General features: G+C 41.4%; 1 protein-coding gene across 1 annotated transcript in view; it reads left to right on the top strand.

Moving 5' to 3' along the window:
* The window catches only part of Col24a1 (collagen type XXIV alpha 1 chain), a 255,521-nt gene that overhangs the window by 203,557 nt on the left and 25,714 nt on the right, over window positions 1-26,250 (top strand). The window contains 8 exon segments of the mRNA XM_032897221.1: window positions 6,237-6,344; window positions 7,258-7,365; window positions 7,460-7,513; window positions 8,317-8,379; window positions 11,115-11,168; window positions 14,144-14,179; window positions 18,285-18,320; window positions 18,430-18,456. Of these exon segments, the coding sequence (XP_032753112.1) occupies window positions 6,237-6,344; window positions 7,258-7,365; window positions 7,460-7,513; window positions 8,317-8,379; window positions 11,115-11,168; window positions 14,144-14,179; window positions 18,285-18,320; window positions 18,430-18,456 (486 nt within the window).

Genomic DNA, 26,250 nt, shown 5'->3' with positions numbered 1-26,250 from the left:
CTGACTGCTCACTATAGCTTGTTCAGTTCTAGTGACCATGAAGCAGCTCTCAAGGGCCAGAGGGGGCAGGAGCAATGGTCTCTGCTGTGCTCTATTGTTGTATGCAAGTGTTTTTCCGGAATCTTCTCAATGTCTACAGGAAAGCCATCTTTGCATTCCTGGGTCTTTCCACTCCCTTCAGACGCCTCCCTCTTCCTTCCTCAATTTACACCAAGTGGACAAGAACAGTAGATACCTGGTGATGTCACTTTCTGAGGTATGGGAAGTGCACAGTGACAGAAAGAACTCACAGTATGACACACATTCATTTCTCACTTATCACATCCAGGACCTTTCTCCTTAGAGACCTGGGTTAATTGCTTTCTGTTCTGTCAAAATGCAGCACTCTCCTGCAGGGCTCAAAACTCATTTCTGTAGGAAGACAGCCTTTGTCTGAGCATAATGGAACTCCCTGGCCATGAGACATCATGTACTCCTTTTGTTATACTAACCTTCTATTTTATAATTGGATAGTACCTTTTAATTATAAAAAATGATGATAAATTGACTAGAGAATGCTGCATATAGATATGGAAGAGATTTCCTAGTTTATACATAAGTGTGCTGACAAATTAACCCTCTAAGATTCAGGTAAGCTATTCATTCATTTCACCATCTCTTAGCAAATTGAATAATTATTGTGGTTTTATTTGTTTGTAAACTTTCCCTGTTTTACTTTACCCCTTTGCTCAATTGTTTGAAGCAAATAATCTTCTGGAAGCCACTAGACGGAATGCCTGGAATTAGCATCTGTTTTTCTTGAAAACAAACTTAATCATCCATCTGTGTATCCCTAAGAAAATATGTTTGTTCTTTACTAGTCTGAAACACTCTTAGAACTTTGTACAGAACACTCTGCTACTGTCCTCGGATTTCTCTCTAAGAAACCAACATGAATGGTAAATGACCTGCAGTGTATTCATTAGCCTGGGATGAGTGTCTGATAACTCAAGTAAAATTAACTTTCCATGTAACCTTAATGAGCCTTCTCATGATGACTTCCACAGACTGAATCATCTGTTGACCTCAGGGCTTGTCAATGTGTCTACATGTCTATCGTTCACGTCTTGGCAGAAGAGTATGGGCCTTTTCTACTAGGAAAATAATGGTCTTGAAAATTACGTAGAATTATGATGAAGATGAAGTGATACTGTTGCAGGATTGTGGGACCTTGAGCGAGCCTACATCTGATATAATGTACTCATATGCTCGTCTCCCTGTGACATCTGGGGAAAGGTAGCTCAAAAGCTTGCAAGATAACCTATTATATCATCATCACCATCATCATCATCATCATCATCATTATATTAATGACTTGTATTCATTACAAGTCATTTTTAGCCAACTTTGTCTTTTAGTATTGGAACATATGTACCATGTCAAAATAAGAAAGGTGAATCTTGAATGTCATGATTTATAGATGTAGCAGAATGTGGATTATTTTTAGCAAATTAAATGTCAAATTCTTGTATTTATTATGTATTGAAACCACATACATCACTAAAACTACATACATACATACATACATAGTAACTATAACGTTACTTTGCTGGTCTAAGAATATTTGCTTTGTTTTGTTTCCCTTCCTTACCTACATTCCCTCCCAGCTTTTATGTGTGACCTTTTAAAGATTCTGTAAGTCATTAGAGTGCCTTTAGTTCTTCTGGTTGATGAGTTTTCCCCAAATGGGAGAAGATGCTTTGCATTAGAATTTTGATGCCTCTTGATTGGTTGGTTGGATAGGATAGTTAGGTGGATTGGGCGTTATTTTATTGGTAGTGTAATTATTTCTGAGACCAGTTCTCATGTGTGGTCCATGTTGGCTTCAAAGTCACTATGTAACCCAAGCTGAATTTGAACTTATGACCCTCCTACCTCAGCATCCTAACTTCTGTGGTTGCAGACATACAGCACCATATCCAGCTTAAACTTCCCTTTCAAAATACCCCCTTCCTATAAATTCATTATTGCTTCAGACATTCAGTCACTAATGTAACACACAGGTCTTCTTTGGCCAATCTCGATCTTTCCTGAAGCCTCAAGTGCCCCTTATAAGATGTGTTTTCATTTGCATGGATGGACTCTAAAAGGAATCATCTAATCCTCTCAGAGTTCTCATGAGTCATATAGAAAATCATCCCAGAACACAGAACACATTAAATCAGTGTGAAACATAGAGAGAGAAACAATGGAAGACAAATAGGATAGTCTAATATATTTAGGATAAAGTGAAGTGCTTACAATATGGAAGAACTATAACACCTACATCCAAAGATTACCAGATATATAGATAGATACATAGATAGATAGATACATAGATAGATACATAGATAGATAGATACATAGATACATAGATAGATAGATAGATAAATAGATAGATACATAGATAGATACATAAATAGATAGATAGATACATAGGTAGATAGATAGATAGATAGATAGATACATAGATACATAGATACATAGATACATAGATACATAGATACATAGATAGATACATAGATACATAAATACATAGATAGATACACAGATAGATACACAGATAGATACATAGATAGATACATAGATAGACAGATAGATGATAGATTAGATAGATGATAGAATAGCTATCTCTCTCCCTTCTTTCTCTTTTTCCCACCCCCTTCTCTACCATTCCTCTCTTCTCTCTTCTGCCCTCTTCTCCTCCCTCTATAAAGGTTTTGCATCCATAATGGTTCCTCAGATATTAAGCTCCACTAATATAAAAAAAATGATGGAAGATAAAATAGGTGGGTGTAGGTAAGGACAAAAAGGACTTGAATCGTGTTCCATAGCCATCAGTCTTTAAGCACTTGGCATAGTTTATTAATACTTAAGTAAGCCTTTTGTGGTCATGAAAGTTTACTTATTAGGGGTACCTTAAAGAAGATAGTTAGGTACTGGAAAGATGACTCAGCAGTTAGGAGTGCTTACTATCCTAGCTGCTCTTGCAAAGTGCCACATCCAGCAATTTATAACACCCTGCAATTTCAGCTCCAGGACATTGAGCACCCTTGTCTGACCTCTGTGAGTACCCACACACACACACATACACACTTGTGTGCATACAGACAGAAAGACACACATACACACAAACTTTAAACTCTGTATAATAGACAAAGAATATGTTTATGTGCATATTTCTTAGAAATATCTTCCATGTAGTAGTTGATACTTTGAAAATTCTTGTTGGGCGTATGGAAGAACCATTGAATAACATGAAGTAGGATCCCACGAATGCACTCAAACAATAGCAAGCCCTTTCTAAAGGAGAAGTCGGCAGATTTAGTAAGAACTAATAGAAAATACAGAACTGAGTTTTGCTTAGGAAGTTGTATGAAAAAAATGACATGTCATACAATTCTATTTATTAATAATGTTGAGTACAATTTTTACAATAATATCTACTTGTAAAAAAGATGGAGGAAAAATAATCCTCTTCGGAGAGACAACACTTAGCTCACTACAGTTCCCTATTGACATTTTTTTTTGGCTCATCTGTTAAACTGCCCTGGGTTGGAATTCTGCATATTTCACATATTCATCTTTGTAAGTTCTTCACACAGAGATAGGAACTTCCAAGTCCACAATTTATGAGCATATGATCTTAATTGAACATATTCAGCGCATGGAAGGAATTTGTAGAATTCCATTAGATTTTTCCCTTGATAGTTGCCTTGTAACATGCCATTACATTGTAGCCTAATCATTTCCAATTGAAGGTTATGTGGAAACTCCTCAACGGTACAAATAGACTGAGAAAAACAGAATCCTCTTCCACCCACGGCTAAAGTATGCACCTGAAACCGAGATCAGGAAATCTGACAGAGACCTCACTGTTGCCTTAATTTTTGACAGTACAGGAAAAATGCAAGGCCCCTAGTGTTGCCTGTGATTTGGTTTTGAAGTAACTACAGTGTGAGTTTCACCTACAACCATTGTTCTCATATGTTATTATGAATTTCATTAACCAATAAGCATTGTAACATCTACAGCAAAATCTAATTGTTTTAGTTTTGGTTTTGTTTCATTATGTTTTTGGAGATAGGGTTCTTAAGTATCCTAAGGCTAACCTCAAACTACTTTTTCATCAAGGATGACCTTAAACTCCCAGTCTTCCTCTACCTCCTGATACTGGGATCATAGGTGCAGACCACAGCACCTGGTTTAGGTAGTGCCCCAACCATGCCAGGCAAGCCGTTTACTCACTGAGCTACATCCCATGTGATTTCTGTCTTTATATGACTTTCTTTACTTTGGGAAGATTTCAGACATGTATACAATTTATTTAATGCCCTCTTATATTGTGGGATGTTTCTCTCATTTAGGAGAGTTTTCATTTTGTCTCCAAATACTTCAACTAAGCTGTACTTAATCCCAACCCACTGAATATTGTGGTAATGGACAAGTCAAGGCATCCTGTCCCTTATTTTTGAATGAAAAACTTTATAGAACCAAAGGTTAAATCCACAAAAGCCAATGGAATTCACTGTTGACACACAGGTTGGATAGGCTATATATTACATTCAAATGTTCTCCTCAGACTCCCTGGTGATGAATAATACAATGAATATTTATAGCTTTAAACATCAGAACTTTCCCAAGCTTTGACGTTTGTCCAGCAGTTCTTTGTCGGTTGGTCTGTCACAGCTCTCAGTTTTGTCAGCTCTTAGAAGGTTCCACTTCAGGTTGCATTAATCTGGTTCTTCCTAACTTCCTTGATAATAGTCTTCATTGCAGTCACCCACAACCTGTGGTTAACCCCTCCATCATTTCAAACTCAGTGTTGACTCCTCAAATGAACAGCTTACCAATACTACAAACGTCTGTTGGTTTACCAAAAACAAGAAAACTACTTTAAATTCATTTCCTATAGCCCTGAACTGTTGATTCTATTAAAATGTCATCATTTCAAACAATATTCTTACGAAAAGGCTAAATGATGTTGAACAAAAGTATTTTTGCTACACGTTGTAATTCAGTCACCACAAACAAGGTTAATTCTTTACTGGGATGACAATTGAAAGTTTTATTTCAGTCTTCTTTAAAAGGTCTGTGTGTGTGTGTGTGTGTGTGTGTGTGTGTGTGTGTGTGTGTGTGTGTGTGTAAATTCTGCTATGATAAGACACTCTCTTTTAAATTTTGTCTAATTTCCTATCTGTTGCATTCATGTAAAGTTGAAATATGTCCTTGGTCTGATATTGCTGAAACGTATGTAGTTTTCGTGATGTATGTGGTTTCAATACATAATAAATACAAGAGTTTGACATTTAACTTGCTAAAAATAATCCACATTCTGCTACATCTATAAATCATGACATTCAAGATTCACCTTTCTTATTTTGACATGGTACATATGTTCCAATAATAAAAGACAAGAAATAAAATTTACAAGAAGACCATGTATGTCCCATTTGAAACTCAGCCTCACTCCAATCTGCTTTTAGCAAGCAGAAGTACCACCGTCTATGCCATGGCTATTCAGTTCTACTGCACAAGTGAAGCCAGGGCCAACACATTAAGGAATGAGTGTGGCTATGTCCCAATAAAACTTTATTCATATTTACTAGAATTTTAATCTCATATACTCTTCACATTTTAAGTCGTTGTTTTTATTTTGGTTCTCCCATCATTAAATGTAAAACACTATGGTCATGTTATAATCTATACACCAGCAGCTGAATGCTGGCACTTGGCTCATAGACCTAGATGGCCAACCTTGAGTCATGATTAGGTTTTATGTATTTCATATTTGCTTGTTTATCTTTATTTTCAAGCTACTTTTTACTGAATTCTCCAGAATGGTGTAATTGAAGAATAGAAAATTCTTTGCAACGAGACATTCTTCTGTAAGGTTGTTGTGCACAGAGGAAGTTTACATCCTTAAGTTAGAATAGAGCAAAACATACTGTACTGACTGCTGATACAATCGAGAGGAAGTCGTTTTGCTTTATATTCTCTGTTTTTAAAAACCTAAGATCTTATTAACTATAATTAGATATTTCATGTGGGTCCAAACTCTCCCTTAATTGTCTCACTCCTGCAGGGAAAGCATAACTCTCAAACCTGGGCACTGTGTCACCAGCAGCCTCTAGAAACACATTCCTTTCTATATTTATCGAGCCTCTACACTGACTTCCTCCAAATGTGCCATTTTCCATCTCTTATCTGTTATTTAGGGCACCACGGGCAGCCCAGGAAGAACAGGACTGGCTGGATCCCCAGGTCCTCAGGGAGGAAAGGGTTCATCAGGCCCTCCGGGAAGTCCTGGCGTTCCGGGCCCAAAGGTACATTCCCCATGTGTCAGGACCCTGTGTATACTGACTAGGTCACAGCTGAGTATGTTTTAATCTAGCTAATAGTAAAACCACATTAGGACAAAGGAATGTATGTGGCCTACACATATCTGTTTCCTGTGGTAGCTGCCGGGCATGTGAGTGGTGGGACTTCCAAACCATCCTGTGTTTCACTGGCAGCTACCAGGCACAGCTCACAGGAGCTGGAAACATTTCTAAATGTTCCTTTTTCACTTGTTTTGGGCTCTCCTTCTCTGTCATCTGCCTTCCACAATTAGAGAAATGGAGTTTGCTGTCAGAGGCATTCTTTCTCAAGTACACTTCTTCCTCTGAAACTGAACATAACCGCCATTCAATAATCCTGACTCTACAGCCACCAGTTGGGGGGGGCTGGAATGGCAATCTTGGTAAAACCGGGTCTATCACGAAGAACTACTCGATTTCCAGTGTGAAGACAGGGAAGCATCAAAATGGTCACTTATGTACAAAGCGTGTTCTATGTCTAATAACTTTCTATACACCACACCTTCCTGTTTTCTCTGAGCCTTCTCCTATGCATTTCATAGGCTCGCCCCTTTCTTCTTCCTTCCATGAGCAGACTCCCCCAACCCTTGGAATTTTCTTTACTTATCGCCGTACTTTTTGCTTATTATAATATGATTTAATGTGTGGGGAATGGCAGAAAGGATGAAGATGATATATTTAACATCCCCAATGCCTTGTGCTATTCTGAAAAACTATATATTTATATGTATGCACACATATATACATACATATATACATATATACACACATATATATACATACATATATACATACATATATAAATATATATTTCTTTTTCATTAGTATATTAATATATAGATTCTGAGGTCCCAACCACCTTTCTTTGTCTGGTTTGTAGGGTGAACAAGGGCTACCTGGTCAGCCTGGAATCCCAGGCCAAAGAGGCCAGCGAGGAACACAAGGAGACCAAGGACGACGTGGAGAGCCTGGTCTGAAAGGGCAGCCTGTATGTGTCAGCTCTGAAATCACCTCACACTCACTCCGCAGACCAGGCCATATGCACTGCCCAGCAGTGACTGTCCTGTCTATTCACCTTGCAGGGGGAACATGGCGATCAAGGTTTGACAGGTTTCCAAGGATTCCCGGGCCCCAGGGTACGTTTGTGTGTGTTGAATAATATTTAGTCTACGACCTGAGGCTTTTTCAATCTTTAAAGTTCTTATTGGTATACTCGTGTGTTTGCATTCTGCCTGTCTGATTGCTGAGCTTGGTGAGGTAGGAGGATTAGAGTGCAAGGCAAGCCTGGGACCTGTGAGACTGTGTCTGAGAACATTAACATAAAGACAGAGAGCTGGTTCCCCAAGGAAAGCACTTGCCACACAAGCAGGAAGACTTGGGTTCTGGTCTCCAGAATCCACATCAAAGCCAGTCACAGAAGGTCAGGCTGCTTTCGTCCTAGCACTGTGGGAAGATGGGGGTCAGTGAGAGGAGACTCACCTGCGGGCCAGCGAGGCTGGCATATGCAGCAAGAAAAGGACTGGTCGCAAACACACAAACACAGTGGAGCATGGTGCCTGTGCTCCAACTCTCCACACGTGCATCCTCCCTCTCTCTCCCTCTTCTCTCTCTCCCTCCCTCCCTCTCTGTCTCTGTCTCTGTTTCTCTCTCTCTCTCTGTGATTCTGTCTCTGTCTGTCTCTGTCTGTCTCTGTCTGTCTCTGTCTCTGTCTCTGTCTCTCTCTCTCTCTCTCTGTCTCTCTCTCTCTCTCTCTTGTGTGCACATGCGCACAAATAGAATGACATTTCTATAATCTAATGTCCCACCAATTTTCTTACACGATTGTCTTTTGTTCCCGTTTTCAGAGCTGACAATTCTGTCTAGATTGCCATAAGACTCTTCGTTTGTAAAATATTTTAGAAGGCTAAAGCAGGCTTTCTGTTTTTCATTGTGTCTCTAGGGTCCAGAGGGGGATGCTGGTATCGTTGGCATTGTAGGCCCTAAAGGTCCTGTTGGGCAGAGAGTAAGTATAGAGTCGATCTGTCACCCAAGGCCGCTGTATGTTTGCTCAGCGTAGGACTTTAAATTGATGCACCTCACACTATAAGGATAATGTAGTAACGTGATTTTTAAGGTGACAACTCTTAGCAGCATGCGCAAGCTCCATCCACTCACAGCTCATAAAAGAGTTTGAGCAAAATAGCATCATAGGCCACCCACACTCCCCAGTTCTTATTTAAAAAAAAAAAAAGCGAAGAATCATCAGAGTAGCTGTGAAGAATAGAGAGCATATCTGTTAGCCCACCCCAGCATCACAAAGCAGGTTTGTGTCATGCACATTAATACAGAGGTCAAACAGCCCCTCCCACCTGGGGGAGGCTTGTCTCTGCCCAGAGCCTTTAAGACCACACTTTGACAGCTCTTTCCCCGAAGTTGTTTTCTCTGCTCAGGATCAGATATGCCAAGAGAGCGCTACGAATGTCAGAAAGACTTCCAAAAATCGAAGGCTAGCAAGCTCCAGCAGCTCGTTCTGCCTGGACCTGCAGAGTGCAGAGAGAGTAAACAAGCCAGGCCCAGTCCTGGTCAGTGTTAGTTTTGCTTTGTTATGGTGTCTTTTATTAATCACACCCTCACAGTGAGGGATGGTCTATAAAATGGAGATGAAACAAAGCAAAGGTTCTTAAACTTCAAATAGTAATTTGGCTGTGGTCATAGCCACTCCCCAGTTTGCAGCAGCTGCTAGGGCTGGGGGCCAGGAGAGAGAGAGGAAGAAGCAGCAGATTCCTGCAGAGCTTTACAACCCCCAACCACTCTCCTGTCAAAGTAATGAAGCCAGACTCTTAAAATCCCATAGCCCTCCCTAAGTGCATCGGTAACTTGTTTTTGATGAGACACGGGGCAGCCTTGTAAGGGCTGTTCGCTTAGAGACCCACACACGCCGTCAGGTGTAAGTTTGTTGGTTGTTTTCACCGTGTCTAAGGAGCCAAGGAAGTTGGGTGCTGTTTCTGACCATCCACAACTGCAGTATGCGAATGGGCTATCGTAAAATAAATGTTGCTTTTATGACCTCGTCAGTGTCTGGCTGCCGTCCGTAAGTGGGGTTCCACAGAGGGCCGAGTCTCTGTGAGCCGGAACGAAAGCCTGCATCACGTTGTGGGTCAATTCCTTTTGCTACCTGATTAACAGGACAGGGCACAGTTCACGTAAAGCGCTCCCGAGGCTTAGAGTAAGAGAATGCTTGGGAGACCAGGAAAGGTCCTGATGCTAGGATTGGGGAGGAGATTGGGGGAGGAGACAGTGTCCAGTCTGTGCCTCTTATGTCATTTACTAACTAAAGTCTTACAAGAGGTGCTGTCACCCCACTTTGCAGCTCAGAAAACTAAGTCTCTGGAAAATTCTGGTAGGATAGTATGCCAACGGAGGAAGAACGTGCCTCCCTATCTGACTGACCAAACCATGTGCTACAGAGCTACTCACTAAAGCCGTAGAGTCAGAATGTACAGTCGGTAGTAAGTGACCTCAGGACCGCTTCCTGCTCCCCAAATCAAGAAGCGCCTGTTGATTAAGTAAGAGTAGTTAAGTTAGAAAAGCAGGACTTTATTGTGCCCCATTCCAAAACCGTGTTTGCATAGGTGACCTCTACCTACCACATTAAAATCACACTACACACTATTAAAATCACAGTGTGACCTTTTAAACACTTAGATAAATGTACGTAATCATTAACTTCTTCAGGGTACTTTCTCCAAGCGTTACTCTATACCTTTCTGGTAACATTATTTGGGAGACTTATGTCATAATTAGACTAAAGCTTCCTCAACATCTATTGAGTCTGGAGGTTGCACTGCACTAAATTAAAATACCGACTTTCTCAGTTCAATTATAGATCTTTGAAATTTGAGTACTGTGTTTGCACGTCATCCCTTAAAGTTTGTTATGTTTAAAAAGTGATCTCAACTCATTTAGTCTCCCTGGTAATTTCTAGCTTGCAGGTCTGCTTACTATCAGAGCTGTCAGACAATGGGCTACATCACATTAGATTTAATGGACAGCATTTTCTTCGTCATTGTAGGAAAAGAGAAAACCCGTCAGGTATTTACAGTTGCATAGTCCATCCTAACCGTCAAGGAGAGAGAGAAGCTTTCTCTCAACTTAAGTGGAAGTAGCATTTGATAGGAAGAAAAAACTAAAATGTGCATTTTATATTCATTCAAAAATGAGTCTACATACATACTTAGAAAGGAATTTACTCGCTACCAAGCTCACTCGGGGACATCCTCACAATCAACAGATTAGACGTTAAGCACCTTTCATGTCCGGTTCCACAGTGTCTCACAGACAAACCTGCATTGTGGTTGGTCACATGAGATCCCTTCTGGTTCTGCCCTGTACTCCCTTTCTGCCGTGTCATGTAACCCAGGCACCCATTCCTTCATCATTTATACAAAAACTCATTCGAAAATGTGTTCGTTACTCTAGAACCCCTGTGGAGAGCAGCGTCATTCGTTATGTAGCGCTCCACGTACAAAGTAAAACCTTGGACTTCTCGTCACAGGAAGGCTTCAATTTCGATTTGTATTAGTTAGAAGTAACTTGGAAACTATAGCAATATTACAATTTCATCATGTACTGTCAGAACTACTGTAATGTGTGCTAAGAATATACTATGCTGTAGGCTGATATGTGAATAATATAAAAACATCACTCCGATGGATTTCTTTTTCGACTGAGACTGACTGCCTTCTTTCCCCCCAACAGGGAAACACTGGCCCTCTTGGCAGAGAAGGGATAATAGGCCCAACAGGTGGAACTGTAAGTTCGTTACAACATAGTTTTTATTCTGCTGCTGCTGCTGTAGTTGCTGTTGTCGATCCTTTTTCTAAATTCCTGACTCTAGAATACTCCATCAAGAATCAGCCAGGGCATTTGGGAAGCAGAGGTTGAAATGTGCAAATACACATTTTCTTCTGGGAGGCCATTCTTTGGGGTCATAAAATAACAGCTTTGAATGATGTTGGCATTAGAACTTGAGAAAAAAAAAATGAACCGAGCCAGGGAGGAGGAGAGTAGTAAATTAGTAAACACGGAAGTGATCACTAAAACTGTAAACATGGGTCGAGTTATGAAGGAAAGTACACAGAAAGTGAAATGACTCCTGATCACCAAGATCTGAGTCTTCACTTCAGTGGCTCTCAACCTTCCTGATGCTGTGACCCTTTCACACAGTTCCTCATGCTGTGGTGTTCAGCGGCCAAACGGGTAGCAACACACAGGTTGAGAAGCAACATGGGAGGAGATGTGAGATGAGGAACAGTCAGGGGGCAGACTGGGAGGGGTATAATGACTGGACTGTAAGAAAAAGATTAAAGAATAATAAAGATAAATAAAAATTGAAAACACCTGCTATAAAGAGTAAGATAATGAACGAGAAAACCAGGATAATGGAAGGTTAGACATACAGAAAGGAGTAGTAGGCGTCATGCTTTCCCAGAGATCAATCTCAGTGCAGGCTACGCTGTGAGAAGACTTCGAAAATGTGCAAGGCTAACTTCTCCCAGAGGCTTTAGTCACCCCTGCGGCTTTTGTTTTGCTTTGTGTCCTCTGACATTTCTCACACTGATAAAATCCATGGGTGGAGTGGGTGTCATTTCTGTTCAGTGGATGACATTTGCCAAGGTAAGGGACCCAGTGAGTTACACGGCTCATGTCTCTACCCTTCCCAGCCATGTCTGGAGTAGGCATAGAGTCAGCATAGCACCAGTACCAGGGGTGAGGCAAAACCAAGAAATAAGACAATGACTGAAACACAGTCCTGGGGACTATTAGAGCCCAGATAAATTGCACACAGAGGAACACAGTAGGGTGGAGCCTGGGAAAACCAAGACTCATTCCCTTCCAGGAGGCCACATTGTGAATTATTTGAAAGTGTTGTGTGCGGACATATTTTAAAATTGAAAATGGAATGTTTCAAGTGTTAAGGAGAGCTCTTCCCTTTGATAAATTTAGAGAAATTGCCATGAAAGTTGCTGGAGTCTTTCCAAAAGGAATAAAATGCGTAACTCATTCTCTTGGCTTCCAACATTTTCTATTCAGAGCTACATAAAACCGTAGGTGGGAGAGTTCTCATAGTTCAGTGGGTGCTTCTGCAGCACACGCTGTTCCGATTATGGAATGATTGTTCTCCTCTGTCAAAAATGTGAAGCATTATTGGTCAAGGAAAATGTGATAAAGAGATGTCTCAATGAAAATATCTCACTGTGTTTTGTTTCTGCCATAGTTGTTAAAGGTCATTATGCTATTCGACGTGCACATCAAATTTCTTTTCAAATATTTTCCATATTCTGTTTTTTTTTCATTCTAAGAAGAAGAATCCATTATAAGAAATAGTCATCTGAAGATCACACACACACACACACACACACACACACACACACACACACACACACACACGAAAATACTGTGAGGGAAAATGAGTGTGGGTGGAGGGGGGGACGGTGAACAGTAAGAGAATGCAAGGTGGTGAAAAGAGATGATCAATGTAACAGAAGAGAGGGCAAAATTAGGTATGCAAGCATATTGGAATTTAATCATTACCAAAACTGCTGCCAGTCGTGGGTATCCTGACCAAACTGACGTACAGTGAGTACAGGGGTAAGGACAAAAGACTTCTCGCTTGGTGAGTTTCTTAATTTAGTCACTTACGAGTGCTCAAGAGTCGCCCTTAAGGCTGGGTATTTCTCATGTATAATCAGCTGGCCTTTGGCCACATGGCCACTCCTGTACTGGTGGCAGGGAAGGAAGATGAAATTCATTGGGATCTCATTGGTCTTGAAAAATATTAGACTCTCATCTCACCATGTGTTAAAGCGTGATGTAGAACAAGAGCAGAAAAATCAGTTTTAAAAATGGTGTAGGAGGGGTTGGGGATTTAGCTCAGTGGTAGAGCACTTGCCTAGCAAGCGCAAGGCCCTGGGTTCAGTCCTCAGCTCCGAAAAAAAGAAAAAAAAAATGGTGTAGGAAACTCAGGTACAGCTCACGTGTTGGGATCATATGTGTCTAGAGGGCTGAGAACTTTTTTCAGATACTTATTTTAACTTTGAATCTGTAAATCTGGGTATGAAAAAATTATTCCTGACTCGCACTAAGAAATAGGTGCAGAACAGCTAGAAGCACTTGAAGTGCAAACCCGGCGGTCCGAGTTCAGTCCCCAGACCCCACAGCGGAAGAGAGCAGCACTGAGGGGCCATCCTCACACTCCCACACACGTGCCCCACCTCAGCACACGCAATAAATAAATCAAAGGGGAACGGAGAGAAAACAAAAGAGAACGAAGAAATTGCTCTAGAAACACGCATTTCAAAGGCAAAGAGGAACGTATCGGAACTTAGAAATTGGAAGGATTTCCTTTCCAGATGCATCTGTGGAGGAGTGCCAGATAGCTGTCCTGACGTCACTGTGGGTGAAGGTTCACTGTGGGTGGGCTTGGAGTGGTAAGCACACAGCACAGTCCGTCAGTATAGGTTGTTCGTAGTATGGCATGGCATGCTATGGTATAGTACAGTATGGTATGGTATAGTACAGTATGGTACAATCAGTATAGGTCGTTTGCTTGGTTTTGTATTGTGGGGATTTCTGATTACTAGAAAATCTAGACTATCTATGAATTAACAAATCTTCCTGGATAATAAAACAACAGTATACGATGACATGTTTCTGAGTGCAACCGTTATATCAAACACACGACGGCTCGTAACACTGAATCACCATCTCTTTTCCCTCTCTTTCAGGGACCCAGAGGTGAAAAGGGCTTTAGAGGTGAAACTGTAAGTTTAACTAAATGACGAAATTTGTGCTTGCCTCATCCCTTATCTCTCTGAGATAATCCCCGGGGAGTCAAAGATCCTGTTAAATTCGCCATACTTGGGAACTAAAAAAGCAATCAAATTGTAGCTGTCGAGAAGAAGAAATAGCCCGTAGGGTACAATACGATGGGATCTGATGAGCCCTACATGTGCTTAGGGACCTGCCCATCATATTCTCCCAAGATCACTGTGTACACCAAGAGATGCGCCTTCTCCAGGGCCCACAACAGCCCTGCCGGTCATGTCAGGAACACAGGCTACACCCAGCCCTAATGACCCTGCAAGGGAGACTCAAAGCCTTAGCTTGTCTGTGCTGTTCTAAGACAGACTCTGGCTATATCACCCAGGCTAGCTTCAAAGTCTCCCTCCTGAGGGCAGGGATGGCAGGCACACATTTTTCAATAGAATTTTTGCTGTGTATTTGTTCAGTATACGTAGTGGTAGTGTGGGCTGCGTATATAGATAGTAAAGAAGCAAACGGACACATCCACCGTTTCCCACAGGCCCCATCATTTGGTCGGGTTTTGCCACAGGAAGATTCATGTTGACCAGACTGAAGCATCCCCCATGAAGAGACAGTAGGCGTGGAGTGAATTAATTATGCTAATTAGCTGAAGAGGGGAACACAGGACCTTAGACTTTTTCCCAACAGACAATGTATCGGGAAGCAAGATCGCAGGCACACAGGGGTCGTCTCTCTCATGAGTAGAAATGGGAATGGAAAGCAGAGCTTGGTGTTAACTCACTCCCTATAGCTCTCTGGCTCTGCGTGTCTGGCCTATCCTAAGTACAGTGGCTGGATCAGAAGCCTCTGTGAGGTCAGGAAACCCCAAAAGCCCACGGCAATGTCATAATGCAGGGATGTTTTAAGTGTTTCAATCTGCTCTGATAGATTGAAAGCTCAACGGGGTATGACTGTAATTATTTCTGATAAAAATATGGCATCTAGAATAAACGAGTTAGGGACCAGGCAGGACGTTCCCTTCAAAATGAAACCTAGACAGAGCTGAAGCTGTACAGAGAAAGGGCCGCTCACACTGCTGAAGGAGGCAGGAGCCCGGCCTGGAAGGTTCTGTAAAGACAAGGCAAGAGCTACGGTGTGAGACCCTGCAGTCTGATGCCTCCCTCTCCTGTTCTGTCTGCAGCCTCCTCACTTACAGTTCTTGTTCCTGGTACTCTGTTCTGTGCCTTTAAACCCCTTTGTGCCTATGCATCTGAGCATGTCAGAACTACCTGTAACTCCAGTTAAAGGGGATGCAGCGCCCTCTTCTGGCCTTGATGAGCAGCTGCACACACGCACACACACACACACATACACACGCACACGCACACATACATAAATTTAAAAAGAAAGAATTTAAAATATATAGATGCATAGGTTATTCCTAGATTATATAATTCATTCAAATAAAAAAAAATAAATCAACATTTTTTATTCAACTAAAATTCCCCTACACTTATACAAACTTCAAAATTGAAAACTTTTAACTCATACTTGTAGGGGGTAACACATTTCTCCAGTTACAAAAGATGAAGGATGATTTTTTTTCTTTTAAAAAGGCTTAAAAACCTCAATTCTTATTCTACCTACCTACCTACCTATCTATCTATCTATCTATCTATCTATCTATCTATCTATCTATCATCATCTCTCTATTGTCTGTCTGTATCTCTGTGTCTCAAGCGTGTGTTCAAACCTTGAGTTTTAATCATGCCAGGCAAGTCCTCGGCCAGTGAGCTACATCTCCAGCCTGAAAGCTAAATTCTCAGTCGGGCCACACAAGCCGTGCTCACTGAGCCTCTTGTTTTTCAAATGAGATCCTGACCTGAATCTGTAGGGTGCACCCAAGAACATGTAACTTACAAAGATCAGAGCCTAAGCCTCCCCGCTCACACACAGTGCCTTCTCACAAGTCACAGAGCCTCTTGGACAACTGAAGGATGAGGAGTGTCCGGATGAGGGAGCTGCAGAGGACATGATCAGCCACAGGGAGGCTCGAGGGACAGATTCCTAACTTGACCTCACACTTTAAACCTTTGAATCCACCGATCTCATCTTAGCACCACTGATGTTTATAAACCTTACTTAATATTGAGAAAACTTACAATTAAATCCTCCAAGCCAGTGATTCCCAGGAGAAGCCATCTGCCCCTTAGCCCCAAAGAAATATCTGACAAAGACTAGAAACACTCCTCAGGTGTCACTGCTGGACAAGAGAAACATGTAGTGACAGTTGGGCGACAGAGAAATAGGCATCCTGTAACAGAAGTCCCCAGGTTTAAATGGAAAAGCCACTCTAACCGGAAGCAGCCTAAGAGAACTCCTGAGATAAATGACAACCACATTTACAAAAGGGAAAGGAAATACGCAATTTCCACGAGGAAAAGACCACATACTCACATTCAAGGTCAAGGTCACACATTAGTTTTCTTAAATCAGATGATGAGCTATGTTACTGCTCTGGGAGTCCTGCAAATTATGGGATGGAACAGAGAGAACCTGGCATAGTTCAAAGAGAATGAAGGCATTCTGTCCAGATACTCAACCCATTACCACAACCACTTCCATGAAGGTGGTCGCCCTCAGGAAAGTGACAGTTTATCCTTGAAGTACTGTTTGCAGTGGATAGAATGCAGATAAACTTCTTAGTGGTGTTAGCTGGAGGAATAAGAGAATTAATAACACATTATGCGGTTGGAATCACAGTTTGTTTATGTGCTTGCTTGACCGGTTCATGCCATTGTTGCGTTAGGTTGCCCTGTCCTCTCTTGTTGCCTGTTAAGCATTTCATTGGATGGTATTTGTGGTGGACTGACTTGCTCTGAGGAACAAACTGAAATGAATTTGACAGTGTCAGCAGTGGGAAGACTTTGCTCATTTTTCTATGGTACATTCCGCTTTGAGGATCAAATATAGGATAGATGTTTGGTACTGAACCATCAAAGGGACTTTGTAAATGTCAGGAACATGTTGAGTGGTTCAGCGGTACATCTGTTTGTCATTTCTGCAGTGTCGATTCGGAACGGATCAAATTCACTCTCGCCGCGGCATGATTTGAACTTAGGCTGTCGCTAGTGATGCAGGCATTCCCGAGACTTAGCAGACAGCTCCTGAGGACAGTTTTTTATTGCTCTCTGATTAAATTTATATGCATTAAAAGAGAAAACAAATTTGTAAGCCCGGACCTGCAAACCATGAAATGTCTATCAGTCGTCGTGCGAGAGTTCTCTAGGCTGCTTGAGGAACTGTGGTTATTGTTCTAGCTGTCACAATGAATCCAGGGTTAACGGTCTTAAGCAACGGTCTTCCTGAGTATGAAGCCAGTTACAGTATCAACATTATTTGAAACCAGCTGGATATTGATTCGTCCCTTGGCCATCTCCTAACCATAATCTGAGTCTGACTCAGTATGATGTTAAAATTCAATTCACCATCAAATAAACTAACTTTGAGCAGATGTGCAAGGCATGAATGATGATTGCTGTTGGTGCATTTTGAAAAATATCAGCATAACTTTTGGCTTCGAAGGTGGACCCATTCAGCCTTCCTACTTTCTAAATTAATGTTCTTCTATCATGGTGTGAGAGTTAGTGAGCATCTAGTGTGTATCAGGCACTATATTCTTGTTCCAGAAAAGTAAAAAGCAACAGACGTTTTATCAAACCTTAGGTACTTTCCAAAACGCTTGAACTCTGAGGGATGAAGAAAAAAATCCCTAGTAGAGAAGGGAGTGGCGTGCCAGGTAGTTGCTTTGGTGGTTAGGTGGGTGCTAATAGAAATAGATCTTACATCATTCTTTAATTTGTTATTATGAGCAAATGTAGTTTCCCACCACCCACGCAGGTGTGCATGCTCGCATGTGCACACGCACGCACACACACACAAATTAAATTTCCAGGTTTTTCAAAATTGTGAGTCATAGTTAAGGGTAAAAGGTTTGATTACAGAATCAATTGTGAATCACATGATCTGTACAGCATCAACAGGCAATGGCAGAGGTTGGATCTTGGTTGATACCAAATCTAAAGTAATCTACATATTGTGTTTTGTCTTCATTTGTTTTAGGGTCCCCAAGGACCAAGAGGTCAACCAGGACCCCCTGTGAGTTAATTTATATTTATATCTGTTTGTGATTGATGAACATAGAGTTACTAGTTTTGAGATATTTACTAACTGGTTTCCTTTGTTTTGTTTTGTGATTATGTTCCAGGGTCCACCTGGAGCACCTGGTCCCTGAGTAAGTCTTCTTGGTTGGTTCTATTCTGTTCTGCCTCAGAATATAATATCTATCTCTCTCTCTCTCTCTCTCTCTCTCTCTCTCTCTCTCTCTCTCTCTCTCTCTCTCTCTCTGTGTGTGTGTGTGTGTGTGTGTGTGTGTGTGTGAGAGAGTGTGTGTGTGTGAGAGAGAGAGAGAGAGAGAGAGAGAGAGTGTTTTGCAGGTGTGTTGTGGAGGCCAAAGGAGGATAACAGCTCTCCTTGTTCTATCCGCCATCTTGAGACAGGTTCTCTTACTGAACCTGGAAACACTTAAAACCCAGCAATACATCTGTCCCTGCTCCTACAGTTGGAGTTTGCAAACTTGCTCACCCATGCCTGCATTTTCACGTGAGTGCTGTGCTGACTCAAGTCCTTATGCTTGATGTCAAGTGCTCTTATCCACTGAGCTCTCTCTCCCACCCCATCACATGAACCTTGACATCGCATCCTTAAAGTCATCGCGTCCTTCTGGTATACCTTAGTTCTCTTTGGTAAGCCCACCAGCTATGAGAACTTGGAATCCAAGTCCCGTATTTCTTATCTAGAGAAGAGTGATTGCATTTCTGCTTTTTTTGTTTGTTTGTTTGTTTGTTTTTGGCTCATTTTGAACATTGAACAGTAGAAAAGCATCCAGCACAGGATAGTACTCCATTTCCTCTTGTTTCTGGGGCTTGGCTCTTCATTTTAAATCTTTTTTTAACCATCATTCTTTTCTTCAGTTTTACATAAATCCTTGTCAGTTGCTGGTGTCTGGAGAAGCCATCGAATGGCTCATGTTTTGCTTTTGATCTCACCACCACAGCCTAAAACGTGCTAGGCTTATTTTAGAATTACATTTCTATTTCTTTGGCTATTATCTCTGATATTTCAATATTCTAAATTTAGATCCTCTATCTCCTATATATTTTAAAACTTCTTTGACCTCTGCTTCCTATGCAAGGTCTCTGTATACCCCCAATCTTAGCCATACCTCATCCAATTGGTCTCCTGGTCACATACAGTGGAAAGTAAACACATTTCCTTCCCAGTTGACATCCACTCTTTGCTCCAAGTAATGGTCAGCCCGATGTCTTCCAAGCCATAATCACTTCCACATGCTGTCCTTGGTTCATTTACATCATGATAGTTCTGGATAGCTGTCCACGATGTTCCATGCTCAGCAGATTCGGAGCTCTGTATTTCCCTCAGCCTTGCTTTGCAGCTGGGAACAATTTTCCAGTGACTGTCATGGATCTTTCACACTCACTATGCCTCTCAGATCCTTCTTGTCCTCTACACCCTTATGATGCAAGGACTCGACCCTTGCATGACCAGTGCCTCCCCATCTTACCATGGCTTTGAGAAGCCAAGACTCTCCTCCTGAAACTAAGTTCTGAAGAGTGACAAAATGAATGGCAAACTAGAAAACTATAGCAAAAAATGTTTGTAGTTGGGTACCTAATTAGGGGAGGTATAACCTGGTCTCAACTGGAAGATCAATGAGTTGCTACACAACTACAATGAAGGAGACATGTGAACAGTTCCTTCTTTGATAAAATAAATATGAATGTGAATATACACTTTTAGGAATTAAGAGGCTTAAACTAGAAGATACCTATGCTTAACAAATAAGTTCCCCATAAATGTTACGTTTGATTCCTTCTTTGCCCCCCCACCCTCTGTCTTCTTTATTCTTGACAAATGTGAAAGCGCATCTCCTCACACTGTCTGCAGAGGCCAACATACAAACAGAGTCTAGCATTTGTGCAGGAGAAATGATAGCTGTCACAGCCTCCCTCAAATATTCCCAATCCATCTCCTCAGTGCACCCTGAGATGGAATTGATAGCTCTCCCTTCTTGATCCATGCTTATATTATGTTTGTTCCCCATTCAAGTCCTTAATACACACTTGTTGAATACATGCGCCATGTCTGCACACACCAAAACAAAACCGGAAAAAACCATACATCACGCCTCTCAGACTACTTTGGAATGAATCCCCTAAGGAAAAGGTTTCACTTGGAGATAGGATGACAGGATTAGAAGCCTGGTCAAGCACAGTGGCGTGTGAAATAATGCTATAGCATTAATACTCAGGAAGCCCAGGGACACAAATCCAAGGACAGCTGGGCGACGTTGTGTGACCCTCTCAGAGAAACTAAACAAAGGATTAGAAATCCTCTTGGTAATTATTAAGCAATTACTTCAGATTTCAGGTGTTCCCCCTCCCCAACAACCCCTTCCAACCTACCCACCCTGACATTCCCCTAAACAGGGGGATCTAGCCTTGGCGGACCAAGGGCTTCTCCTCCCACTAGTGGCCAACAAGACCATCCTCTGATACATATGCAGCTGGAGCCATAGGTCAGTCCATGTGTACTCTTTGGATGATGATTTAATTCCTGGGAGCTCTGGTTGGTTGTTCTTATGGGATCACAAACCCTTTCAGCTCCCTCAACCCTTTCTCTAACTCCTCCATTGGGCGCACTGTATTCAGTTCAATGGGTGGTTGCGAGCATCTGTCTCTGTACTTGTTATGCTCTGGCAGAGCCTCTCAGGAGACAGCTATATCAGGCTCTTCTGAGCATGCACTTCTTGGTATCAGCAATATTGTCTGGGTTTGGTGGCTGTATGTATATGGGCTGGATCCCCAGGAGAGGCAGGCTCTGGATGGCCTTTCCTTCAGTCTCTGTTCCAAACTTTGTCTCCTACTGTGAATATTTTTGTTTCCATTCTAAGAAGGACTTGAGCATATGTACTTTGGTTGTCCTTCTTCTTGACCTTCATGTGCTCTGTGGATTGTATCTTGAGTAATTCAAGTTTTAGGCTAATATCCACTTATCAGTGAGTGCATACATTGTGTGTGTGTGTGTGTGTGTGTGTGTTTTTGTTTTTTTTGTTTGTTTGTTTTTTCTTTTTTGAAATTGGGTTACCTCACTCAGGATGATATTTTCTAATTCCATCCATCTGCCTATGAATTTCATAAAGTCATTGTTTTTGATATCTGGGTAATATTCCATTGTGTAGATGTACCACATTTTCTGTATCCATTCCTCTGTTGAAGGGCATCTGGGTTCCTTCCAGCTTCTGGCTATTATAAATAAGGCTGCTATGAACATAGTGGAGCATGTGTTCTGCATTAAACCCATCTGGTTCTGGGCTTTTATTGGTTGGGAAACTTTTAATAACTGCTTCTATTTCTTTAGGAGTTATGGTACTGTTTAGATGGTTTATCTGTTCCTGATTTAACTTTGTTACCTGGTATCTGTCTAGAAAATTGTCTAATTCATCCAGGTTTTCCAGTTTTGTTGAATGTAGGCTTTTGTAGTAGGATCTGATGATGTTTTGAATTTCCTGAGATTCTGTTGTTATGTTTCCCTTTTCATTTCTGATTTTGTTAGTTTGGATACCGTCTCTGTGCCTTCTGGTTCGTCTGGCTAAGGGTTTATCTATCTTGTTTATTTTTCAAAAAACCAGCTCCTGGTTTTGTTGATTCTTTGTATAGTCCTGTTTGTTTCTACTTGGTTGATTTCAGCCCTGATTTTGATTATTTCCTGGCTTCTACTCCTCCTGGGTGTATTTGTTACTTTTTGTTCTAGAGCTTTTAGGGGTGCTGTCAAACTGCTAATGTATGCTCTCTGCAGTTTCTTTTGGAGGCACTCAGAGCTATGAGTTTTCCTCTCAGCACTGCTTTCATTGTGTCCCATAAATTTGGGTATGGTGCGCCTTCATTTTCTTTAAATTCTAAAAAGTCTTTAATTTCTTTATTTCTTCCTTCACCAAGTTATCATTGAGAAGAGCATTGTTCAGCTTCCATGTGCATGTGTTCTTTCTGTTGTTTTTGTTGGTATTGAAGACCAGTCTTAGTCCATGGTGATCTGATAGGATGCATGGGATTATTTCAATCTTCTGTCTGTTGAAGCCTGTTTTGTGACTGATTAAGTGGTCAGTTTTGGAGAAGAAATCATGAGGTGCTGAGAAGAAGGTATATTCTTTGTTTCAGGATGAAATGTTCTATGAATATCTGTTAAGTCCATTTGGTTCATAACTTCTGTTAGTTTCTCTATGTCTCTGTTTAGTTTCTGTTTCCATGATCTGTCTATTGCTGAGAGTGGGGTGTTGAAATCTCCCACTATTATTGTGTGAGGTGCAATGTGTGCTTTGAGCTTTAGTAAGGTTTCTTTTATGAATGTAGGTGCCCTTGCATTTGGAGCATAGATATTCAGGATTGAGAATTCATCTTGGTGGATTTTTCCTTTGATGAATATGAAGTGTCCTTCCTTATCTCTTTTGATAATATTTGGTTGAAGGTCGATTGTATTCTATATTAGAATAGCTACTCCAGCTTGTTTCTTGCCACCATTTGCCTGGAAAATTATTTTCCAGTCTTTGACTCTGAGATAGTGTCTGTCTTTGTCATTAAGGTGTGTTTCCTGCATGCAGCAAAATGCTGGATCCTCTTTACGTATCCAGTCTGTTAGTCTATGTCTTTTTATGTTAAGAGATATTAAGGAATAGTGACTGTTGTTTCCTGTTATTTTTGTTGTTAGAAGTGGAATTATGTTTGTATGGCTCTCTTCTTTGGGTTTGTTGCAAGGAGATTACTTTCTTGCTTTTTCTAGGGTATAGTTTCCTTGTGTTGGAGTTTTCCATCTATTATCCTTTATAGAGCTGGATTTGTGGAAAGATATTGTGCAAATTTGGTTTTGTCATGAAATATCTTGGTTTCTCCATCTATGTTAATTGAGAGTTTTGCTGGATATAGTAGCCTGGGCTGGTATTTGTGTTCTCTTAGGGTATGTATGACATCTGCCGAGGATCTTCTGGCTTTCATAGTCTCTGGTGAAAAGTCTGGTGTAATTCTGATAGCTCTGCCTTAAATGTTACTTGACCTTTTTCCCTCACTGCTTTTAATATTCTTTATTTGTTTTGTGCATTTGGTGTTTTGACTATTTTGGAGTTCTGTATGCTTCGTGTATGTTTATGGGCATCTCTTTCTTTAGGTTAGGGAAGTTTTCTTCTATAATTTTGTTGAAGCTATTTACTGGCCCTTTAAGTTGGGAATCTTTGCTTTCTTCTATACCCATTATCCTTAGGTCTGATCTTCTCATTGTGTCCTGGATTTCCTGGATGTTTTGGGTTAAGAGTTTTTTGTGTTTTAGATTATATTTGGCAATTGTGTCGGTGTTTTCTATGTTATCTTCTGCCCCTCAGTTTCTCTTTTCTATCTCTTGTATTCCATTTGTTTTGCTTGCATATATGACTCCTGATCTCTTTCCTAGGTTTTCTATCTTCAGGGTTGTCTCCCTTTGTGCTTTCCTTATTGTTTCTATTTCCATTTTTAAATCCTGGATGGTTTTGTTTAATTCCTTCACCTGTTTGGTTGTGTTTTCCTATAATTCTATAAGGAATTTTCGTGTTTCCTCTTTAAGGGCTTCTACTTGCTTACCTATGCTATCCTGTATTTCTTTAAGGGAGTCATTTATGTCCTTCCTAAAGTCCTGTATCATCATCATGAGATGTGGTTTTTAAATCTATATCTTGCTTTTCTGGTGTGTTTGGATATTCAGTATTTGCTTTTGTGGGAAAACTGGGCTCTGATGGTGCCAAGTAGTCTTGGTTTCTGTTGCTTAGGTTCCTGTGCTTGCCTTTTGCCATGAGGTTGTCTCTGGTGTTAGCTGGTCTTGCTGTCTCTGACAGTGGCTTGACCCTCCTATAAGCCTGTATGTCAGCCCTCCTGTAGACCTGTTTTCTTTCAGAGGGATCTGGGTACAGAGAGCTATGGGACCTGGTCAGTTCTGGGCACAGGCAGCAACTGAAAGGGTCCTGTCCCAGGCTGCTCCTGGATTTGTGTGTCCTGAGGCCTCCAGGTGGGTCACTCAGAACAGAAGAGTTGATCTCACCTCTACTCGCAGGTGTATCAGTGCTCCTGGTGACTGGCTTTCAGCTCTGGGAGCAGGCAGAAACTGGAAGGGTTCTGCCCCTGACTGCTACTAGGTTCCTGTGCCCAGAGGGCACAGAAGCCACTAGGTGAGTTTCCCTTGTGCCAGGAATGTGAGGAGAAGTAGTTGTCCTCTCTAAGCTCTCAAAAATGTCTGTACTTCTGAAAGTCCAGCTCTCTTCCCCACGGGATTTGGGCACAGAGACCACAAATCTTATCTTAATAAAAATCAACTATTCAAAATCCTCAGCACATCATTAGTGGTAAGCCATTTTATCAGCTATATTTTTGTGTCAACCTTGTCACGGTGTAAAAACTTCTTGCTGTGGGGCAAGATGAAAGAAGTTTGACAAGCTCTAACCCAGCTTCCATTCCCCGGCCCTCCAGCAAAGGCCTATGGGATTAAGTTGACTCACAATCCTGAAGCACAATGAAAAGCAGTGCTCCAAGAAAGCAGTGTTTGTGGTTGATGGTGTGAGTATGGAGGTCTGGGAATAACTAGACCTCAGTGTCTGAGGTATGATACTTAGAAATTAATGAAGAAATCTACCCCCAGATGCTAGAGATACCCCTTCATGGGCCGAAGGGAGCAGCAGGGTGAGAATGTGTGTGGGTGTGCCTGTGTGTGGGTGTGTGTCAGTATATGTATGTGTACGTGTTTGTGTGCATGTTGATATACATGTGTGTGTCTTGTGCATGTTTGTGTATATGTGTTGGGGTGTGGTAAGACAGAGACAATAAAGTTTCAGCTAATTGTTTCAAGTTCAAGGGTCAACTGTGAAATTTGAAGATGTCGGGTTGGGGATTTAGCTCAGTGGTAGAGCGCTTCCCTAGGAAGCGCAAGGCCCTGGGTTCGGTCCCCAGCTCCGGGAAAAAAAAAAAAAAAAAAAAAGAATTTTGAAGATGTGGGTTGAGCAGTGGCAGACAGGTCCTGGCTTCAAGGACCACAAGTACCTCCACCACAGAAAGGGTAAAGTCCTAGAATTGGTACCTAGTCCTCAATGTTGTCACTATCTACCCACCTTGAGACTTTAGAACTCTGAAAAGGGAAAATCTCCAAAACCCTGAGGTGCCCAGGTTAGATCTGTGTCACCCCCATGAGCATAGGAGAAGAGGACTGCATTCTGGCAGAATAGAATGAAACTTACCTCATTCCCATTATACAAAACCGTGAGGTGTCTCAGCAGCTGTTAACAGTCTGCTCACTCCTTATTCTGTTTCCTGTTTTATGTGCATGTTTGTAAAAAAGAAAAGGGGGGGGGGGTTAAGTGATTTCTCACATGATAATGTGCTCTCTCTCTCTTTTACTAGACTACATGAGGAGGCTGTTTTGTTTTATTTCATGCTGCCCCCTTTCTCTGTACCTAATGACAGCTTTATACTCAGATGTGGGCAGTTTCATGCCCATATTTAAAGCATGACGTGATTTTCATGTTATAATATGTTCTCTTAAACTGGAGTGCATAAAGCCTTTTTCTTTCATTTTTTTTTCGTCCCTTCACTGAGCACAGAGCTTTTCCTGATTCTTTGTTTTGAAACAGTGTCCCAGGCTCACCTTGTGCTCAATTTCAAGTGCTGGGATTACAGTGTCGCCACCACGCCCAGCTCCACTTGGAAGCTCTGTGCTCAGATGAGGACACTCAGAGCTGTTACAGAATGACTGTCCATGAAACGCTTAACTCAGTCTAGCTGGGTTTTCAAATGAGAAGAGACAAGTCAGCATATGGAATTCCCACTAAGTGCCAATGAATTCCCACTATGTGCCAAAGGGTCAAGTGGGCTTTGGTAATATAGTCCAGGGATTGCAGAAATGTGAAGAATGCCCCCCCAAAAAAGAAAAATTTCATGACACT

This window comes from Rattus rattus, chromosome 3 (genome assembly GCF_011064425.1).
Source record: "Rattus rattus isolate New Zealand chromosome 3, Rrattus_CSIRO_v1, whole genome shotgun sequence".
In the NCBI taxonomy this organism is placed as follows: Eukaryota; Metazoa; Chordata; class Mammalia; order Rodentia; family Muridae; genus Rattus; species Rattus rattus.
The sequence above is the reverse complement of the archived record's forward strand: the minus strand, read 5'-3'. Positions and strand labels throughout refer to the sequence as shown.